The sequence below is a fragment of the Phalangium opilio genome, unplaced genomic scaffold (genome assembly GCF_054372755.1).
Source record: "Phalangium opilio isolate 3A_F unplaced genomic scaffold, DU_Popi_V2 ptg000354l_1, whole genome shotgun sequence".
Classification (NCBI taxonomy): domain Eukaryota; kingdom Metazoa; phylum Arthropoda; class Arachnida; order Opiliones; family Phalangiidae; genus Phalangium; species Phalangium opilio.
The window spans coordinates 1,026,894-1,034,411 of record NW_028324229.1 but is presented as its reverse complement, the minus strand read 5'-3'; the positions used below and the strand labels follow the sequence as shown (position 1 = coordinate 1,034,411).

The 7,518-nt window shown below is 37.2% G+C and overlaps 2 protein-coding genes across 2 annotated transcripts; both read right to left on the bottom strand.

Moving 5' to 3' along the window:
- Positions 1–4,782: 4,782 nt before the first annotated feature.
- LOC149602670 (uncharacterized) lies at positions 4,783–5,617 on the bottom strand. The gene is made up of 3 exons (XM_089860823.1): positions 5,393–5,617; positions 5,032–5,328; positions 4,783–4,965 (listed from the first exon to the last, which is right to left on the bottom strand). Exons 1-3 carry the CDS (start codon positions 5,438–5,440, stop codon positions 4,783–4,785), a joined length of 528 nt encoding a protein of 175 aa, XP_089716949.1. The 5' UTR covers positions 5,441–5,617.
- A 294-nt stretch (positions 5,618–5,911) lies between these two features.
- LOC149602669 (uncharacterized) lies at positions 5,912–6,945 on the bottom strand. Its single transcript, XM_089860856.1, has 4 exons — positions 6,821–6,945; positions 6,614–6,753; positions 6,251–6,544; positions 5,912–6,179 (listed from the first exon to the last, which is right to left on the bottom strand). Exons 1-4 carry the CDS (start codon positions 6,852–6,854, stop codon positions 5,997–5,999), a joined length of 651 nt encoding a protein of 216 aa, XP_089716982.1. The 5' UTR covers positions 6,855–6,945; the 3' UTR covers positions 5,912–5,996.
- Between the last annotated feature and the right edge of the window lie 573 nt (positions 6,946–7,518).

Genomic DNA, 7,518 nt, shown 5'->3' with positions numbered 1-7,518 from the left:
GCGGTGATTATGTAGGTTAGAGAAGGTTATGGGTGACTTTTCATATCGCTTTCGTGAGCGTGATTTTGGTAACGCGTAATAATATTTTCCGGATGTAGGGCCCGTGATTCGCGATGCGTTTATGGTAGTATTAGATTCATTATACCGTTTTGGGATGCATTGTGGTTTTCATAATTAATGTTTTGGAGGAACTGGGTGGTTTTGGCGGAAAATATGATTTTGGCGCGAAAACTATGCATGAGAAGCACTTAGTCCTCCTTGTCGTTGAAGGTATATATAGGAGCTGCGTGGTAGAATAGTTTTTGGCGGGAAAATATTGGTTTTGGCGCGAAAACTATGCCTGAGAAGCACGTGGTTCCCGTCTCCTTTAAGTTATATATACGTTGACTGAGTAATAGAATAGTTTTTGGCGGGAAAATATGGTTTTGGCGCGAAAACTATGCCTGAGAAGCACGTGGTTCCCGCTTCTAATTGAAGTTATATATAGGAACTGCGTTGTAGAATAGTTTTTGGCGGGAAAATATTGGTTTTGGCGCGAGAACTGTGCCTGAGTATTAATCATTATTCCAGTTTCTTCAGGGGAAATTAATTAAAAATCGATTCGTTTAATGTGGTTAAATTATATTGGTAGAACAATAAATTATTTAACCTTGTTAAATTATAAGTTACGATGTAAATCACGCGGTACTTTAACCGTCACTAATTGTAATACCTCGAAGCGTCTTGAAACATTTATCATCCATCTTCACTAAATGTTTTAAGAGAGTTGAAAACCGCGAAACAAAATATACGACACGCACGTACACATACCTGGTTCTGGAATTTAGATAAAAAGAATAAAGAATGGACCCTCAAGGGATGATGATACGGACTCGTCCGTCAAAGGCCTAAACGATTATTAACTCTTAATTTTTAAACGTCCCCAGACTAACAATTTAATAAACAAACTCATCCTTTATTCCCATAGCAAAATGAACAAAGAAAAAAAGGACGTAATCCCATTAATTAGACAAAATTAGAAGGGTAAAAAAATTACCATGCATTGCATGATAAAGGCGTTTATTTTAGGGTTCAGGATTACGACGCGTACAGGGTGTTTAAGATTTTCTACAGCGTGATTTTAATCCTTAAAATTCTTGTAATTAAGTTATAAATAAATTCGAAACGTTTGTGATCAAGTTACGTAACGTAATTACGTATACAATTAGTTTAATTTCCCAAAAACTCCAATTGTCATACCATTCTTAATTATCTTTTCTTTGAAACACCAAATTTTTACTACTAAAGAACCATATAATAGTTGTCTTCAAGAATCATGTTGCATAACTAAAGTATTAAGAGTATACAGAGTGTCATCCTTCTTCTATTGGTCCCCTTCTGCTAGATAACGCTATGAGAGCATTATTGACAAAAAAACAAATCAATCTGAGGGTTTTTCTAATCGGAATTTAGCTTAATCTTGAGATGTTAGCATGAAACTGAAACACCCTGTTAACAATTACCGGTGAGAGATACGTTAGGAATTATTAATGGCAATGCACGGCGACTTAGCGCTTGCTAATAAAGCGTGCTCAACTATTACTAAATAAAAAGTACAATGAAACGATTTCGCAAATAGAAAAAAAGAGAGAGAAATAAAAAAAACTTAAGAAAGATGATATCGTGATAGCCCGAGGGTCCGTACGATTATATACTTCTCTTAAATGGACAGATATACACTCTTTTACTACAATCAGGGGATGGAGGGGGTCATTCTTAATAACCCTCTTAAACGCTTATTACAAGCAAGTAGATAATGATTTGAATTTTTCATATATAGAGGGGGAGGTCGAAACGTATCAGGGAGACATATTTTAAAATAGAAGGAAGGAATAATAGGGGATTGTAAAAAAGAAAGAGGTCACGTGAAAGTGTTTTCAGTACTGCCAGATAACTTTAAAAAGAAGGCTGGACATATTTAAAACGTCCTACTACACCCCCTCCCCCGCCCATAATCTTTTTTTTTGGAGGGACAAGGCCTAACTGAAAACTTTATTTTGTGGATTTGGATTTGGGCGCTGCAGATAATTAAACGTTTTAATTTAAAACTGAACTTACTGAAGGTGAGAACGATATTTTTAATCCGGCCTTGGTTCTTAAAGTTGTCCTAAAGGAGCGTCTGCTCAAAGGTTCAAAACAGCTGCACCACGTGACGAAACACTTTTTAGTGCCTTCCCCACTATTTGTTTGCCCTCCTAATCTTTTTTACAATCCCCTATTTCTCCAGGTCGACCACGCACGTGTTTGATTATTTAGTTCCCCTTTTTACCCGAGAGGGTTGATTGTACAAGGTATTTTTGCCTCGTGTCTAGCTTTCGTCATTCGCGTGACCTCCCATTGCAATTTTTGCACACTCTAAAGATCCAAAAACACTGAACGTACAGCGCAGACGCTAAAAAGCGAGATGGAAAGAGTAGTTCACCCTTATAGATTCATCGACATGGTGTATTATACCTTCCTTCTATTTTAAGTTATGGTTCCCTGACAGTATCAATGTATAACTCCGGACGTTAGAAAGTATGTAAGAATTAGTTTATTTCTGCTATGAATATTGATTGAACTGCTACAAATGCAGAGCTGAAGGATTTAGTAACCTTAGTGGGAGTAATATTTTAACTTATTTTCTTAGTGCTGACACTTCAAATCGCAGCCTAATAGAACTGTGTCCGAATATGGTGAGGTAACATTGTAAACTACCCTTTATCATGCTTCATTGATTTTGGAAACGGTTTATATTCATGTATGGTATAAATATATTAAATTTTAAAATATGGAAAATATGGAATGGCTTCAGGCTCCGGAAACCCTAGAGTATAGGCCTTAAGTCTAAATAGCTTCAGGGTTTTAGGTGAATTAGTGAATAATCGCGGTGTGAGATAGGGGGTTTGGTTTTGGTTATCTTTTAAGACACGTATACCGCCAATGTTATCTATATGGAGAAGGGGGAGAAAAAAAAGAGTGGGAACTCGGGTATACCTTCCTTTCTCAAGAAATAACGTTTTATTTTTCGTGCCCAACGTCTAGTGCCTTGTGTTTTTATTAGTTTTCAAAAGGTCCTAATAAGGGTTGGGTATTTGGAGGAAGCAGAGTCTATGCGGTTTTTAGATTGATGTGGGAAATATTTGGTCGGATGAATTCGGATGAAACTATAACCTGGTTTGTTTTGACCTCTCGTTTTCGGTGGTTTGCCCGTTATTAATGCTAGTCTTTGTTTGTGTATGTTTTTTTGTAGGTGGGTTTTATGGTTTTTGTAAATTAGGGTCTTGGGATGCTTATGGTGGTTTGTTTCAAATGAAACCTGGTTCTCTTCTCCCCTCTCTCTTTCTTTCTCTTTCGGGGTAATTTTGGAGGTGGGCACCTAATGAAGAAGTTTAAACGTACATTCATAAGATATGTTACATAAGTTTGTCACTGGTTACAAACTGGAGCTTCTCTTAAAGTGATGTAGGTCATAGATTTGAGGTAAAGCGACGCCTGGTGACTGGGCGCTGTCAAAGGCTTAGAACAGACAAAATAGGAAGATGGAAGTCCTGCAAAATTAACCGAGTTTAGGACTTCAATTCTCGCTTATCGTTCTCGAACTAGCTCGAGCTGTAAGTTTCTAGCATTACGAAGTATATCAAGTGTCATACTTATGGAATATATCTTATAAACTTATGGTTTAAATTATATATACCTGTTTTAACTTAACCCTAAACGAATACATGGGAAATGGACCATAAGCGCGAGTGTATATATTTCGAAATTTGTCTCAACAGGTGAAACCCCCACTTTTTGTTAAAAAAAAAACAGCGCATACGATTTAGGTAACAAATGTGCTTTAGTTAAGTAGGGTATATACACTCGGGGTTAAAGGGTCCACCCAAAAAATAAGTGAAGAACATTCGTTGGGTAATCCACCTGATTTAAATTATTACTGTCTTCCACACCCTTAAAAAATGCTTCAAACGCGTTGGGTATAGACGCTGCAACGTCTCGGTTGATACTGAGTTCCGTCCCACCATATTTTTTTATTTACTTCTCAACAAGCCGTGACCCTTGATACTCTAGCTATCCGAAGAAGCCCGGTAGGCATAAATCCAAAGAGAGATTAGATAGAACGGTATTGAAATAAGAGCAACTTTCTCACGAACCGTATACTGGCGAACCTCATTGTCTAAAATACCACTAGACTATCTCGAGGGTTAGTATAGAAAAAAATGGGTAATTTGATATAGGGAGACTCGACTTGATATATCGTGAGAAGTAATTGTTTTGTTTTAAATTATATTAAAGAAAACGGGACTCAGTCAAGTGGATAATGAGTGTCTAGGTTAATTGTTTTAATGGAAATTAGTATTTAATTAATTTTTGGTAACGTTATTTAATAAGTAAGGTAACAATAATATCATAAATTTATAAGATATGTTCCATAAGTGTGACACTTCCCATACTTCGTAATGCTAGAGACTTACTGAGAGCTAGTTCGAGAACGACAAGCGAGAATTGAAGTCCTACACTCGGTTAATTTGGCAGTCCATCTAATCCTATTTAGTCTGTACTAAGCCTTTGACAGCGCCTCACCATGCAGGCGTCGCTTCACCTCGAATCTATGACCTACGTCACTTCATGGCAAGCTCCCGTTTGCAACCAGTGATAAACTTATGGAACATATCTTATGACATTACGAAAATATATAAGAAGGAAGACCCTTTATTAAGAATCTTTATTTTTTAAACGCAAGTATATACATTTTGGTTACGTTTATGGAAGAGGAAGTGGTCGTCTAAAGACAGCTTTACTTAAGGCGTCTTTCAATTGCACATTCAAACTAAATTCCAAATTCCTTTGAGCTTTAGTGTTGAATCCAGATTCCAAGGCTTTTAGCTGTTTGTTCAATGGTCCCAAACCAGTGAAGGTGTTACGTAGTTGACCAAGATTGGTGACCTGTTTGAATAATAGAAGCTAGGCTATCACGGTGAGTCATTCAAGATGTCGTGATATTTAACTTACTTGAAAGACAGTTAAAGTCGGGTAATTGTTGCCCCTATTGGCTGTTACTTCAATGGCGATTAAAGTTCTATCGATGTCGGTTTTCACTTTGGCTTCGACAGTGGGAAGTTTGCCATACTTGATATCCACTTTGTGTTCCATGTAGAGGTTGTCCAAACTTAAGGTGCAATTGAAGGCGATGTTGTTACCGGGTTTGTTAAAAGGGGCGCCGCAATCCCGAGCGCGGGTAATGTTCAACAGTCCTTCTAAGGTACCATTCTTAAAGGTGTTCTTCACTTTGACACTAACGAAAGCAACCTAATTGAATATATTTAATCTTAAATTCTCAATTAATTCTTCATGAGCGTCGTTAAATATATACCTTATCCTTAAATTCGGTTTCAAAGTTTGGGAATTTCGCTGGTGTCATTTTGGCATCTCTGGCTTCATTGGGATAGACGTTGTTTAAAACGCTGTCAACATAGTTGTTAGAATCCCGAGGGGAAGCGCCAAAGGCAGCTAGTAAAAGTAATTGAACAGAATTAACATTTTTTTATTGTCAAATTCTTTATGAAAAACATACCACAGACCAAAGCGATGATAGCAAAGTAGAACAACATGTTTAAAGCCCTTCCAAACACTAGTATAGTCGTGTTATTATTGAGGATGCCTTATTTATAGGCGAAAAACCGTCGTTATCACTGTCATTTTCTCAAGGGAAAATGGACATTTGTTGCATGCCAAAGGTGCGACAAGATTTGATAAGGCCCAATTACACTTGATTGGGTGATTTAAAATTTTCTGAGTAGACCTGAATTTTAATTTTCTATTGACAATGGATAAGAATTGACAAATAAAACAGTAGCTGATTCCAAACTATGAATTCACATTAAATTAAGGCACATTAAGGAAATCAAATATCTAGTATATTTCTTTATCAAAAAAGTCTTTATTAATTTTCGTTACACATTGTAAAAGTATTTTGTTTATGGGAGAGGAAGTGGGTTGCGTGCGATAGCGTTGCTGAGAGCTCGTTGGAAGTCGTACCTCAGGAGAACATCCAAGTTCTTGGAAACATTTTCATTGTATCCAGATTCCAAAGCTTTCAATTGCTTGTTAATTGGTCCCAAACCGGTGAAGGTGTTGTGACGTTCACCCAGGCTAGTGATCTAATTAAGTTATAGACAGATGTTAGGTTTTGTACTGAAAGGGGAATTATTTCGTAAGTTCAAGTACTTACTTGGAAGCTGCTAAAAGTGGGACGGTTTGCAGCTCGGCTAGAGGTGATTTCAACGGCGATCAGGGTTCTGTCGATGACGGTCTTGACCTTAGCTTCAACGGTGGGCAATTTTCCGTACTTGATGTCGACTTTGTATTCCAAGTAGAGACCATCCAAACTCAAAGTGCAGTTGACGACGATGTTACCAAATTTGTTGAAAGGGGCGCTGCAATCGCGGGCACGGGAAATGCTCAATAAACCATCCAGGGTTCCTTGTTTGAAACTGTTCTTCACTTTAACGCTGACGAAAGCAACCTGTATTTCATTAAATATTAAGCCTTTGCGGTGTTAGGTTTAGTTATTTTTCCCCCCAATACTATATACCTTGTCTTTGAATTCGGTCTGGAAGTCGGGGAACTTCAAGGGAACCAAGTTGCTAGACCTGGCTTCATTTGGGTAGACGTTGGTCAAGACGGTGTCAATGTAGATGTTAGAGTCTTGAGAAGTGGCGGCCAAAGCGGCACCTGAACACAAAAAAATATTATTAACGTCGCGCCATTTTTTAAAAAAACCTAGACCTTTTAGGCTTACCACAGAGGGTGAAAAGTACAACGTAGGACAGCATCTTCAATCCAATGAGCTAGAAATGGGAATCTCTTGGAAACTGATGAATAATTCAGCCAATATTCTATATTTATAGTAACGGTTAATATCTCTTACTGTCTGGTTCACTTGGGAATATTAACATTTGTTCAAACGATGTTAGATTACATTTAGAAAAGTCACTACGATTTCGTCGCGATTACGGTTGTTATTACCAAAAGATTGCGCAATTTTCTTATTAAAACAGATTGGATCTTAATAATTACACAATTAAATTAGGTGATAATATTTTCGAAGAATTGTTAGGAAATAATTCACAATCTATATTTATTGCGTTGTATTTTCTACGAAATAAGACTAAGATCTTAACAGAAAATAAAACTGTTGGTTTATAATTTTCTGAAATTCCAACCTTCAGGTTTTTTGAACTTGTGTCTTGTGGTATATTTATGAGTTCTAAATTATTCGCTTCCTGGATAGAGACTTGATATAGTATTTGTATTAAATCCCAAAGACACGAAAAATCAAGTCTCGTAAAAAAATTTCGGCAAACAATGAAAATCACCCATCAGGTCTTTCCCCGCTGTTTTGACCCCTTGTTTACGAGACCAGTCACTAGACACCCAGGGTCAAAGGTGACGTTGAACCCGTTGAATTTATTATTCCACGCTAAGACTATTTGTAAG

What these genes read in the sequence shown, in the direction of transcription:
- LOC149602670 (XM_089860823.1), bottom strand. Translation starts at nt 5,440, where the DNA reads ATGACACCAGCGAAATTCCCAAACTTTGAAACCGAATTTAAGGATAAG. An exon ending in AAACCGAATTTAAGGATAAG is followed by an intron (nt 5,329 to 5,392) that starts GTATATATTTAA and finishes ATATTCAATTAG; the next exon opens with GTTGCTTTCGTTAGTGTCAA. An exon ending in CGACTTTAACTGTCTTTCAA is followed by an intron (nt 4,966 to 5,031) that starts GTAAGTTAAATA and finishes TTATTCAAACAG; the next exon opens with GTCACCAATCTTGGTCAACT.
- LOC149602669 (XM_089860856.1), bottom strand. Translation starts at nt 6,854, where the DNA reads ATGCTGTCCTACGTTGTACTTTTCACCCTCTGTG. An exon ending in AGACCGAATTCAAAGACAAG is followed by an intron (nt 6,545 to 6,613) that starts GTATATAGTATT and finishes AATGAAATACAG; the next exon opens with GTTGCTTTCGTCAGCGTTAA. An exon ending in CCACTTTTAGCAGCTTCCAA is followed by an intron (nt 6,180 to 6,250) that starts GTAAGTACTTGA and finishes TAACTTAATTAG; the next exon opens with ATCACTAGCCTGGGTGAACG.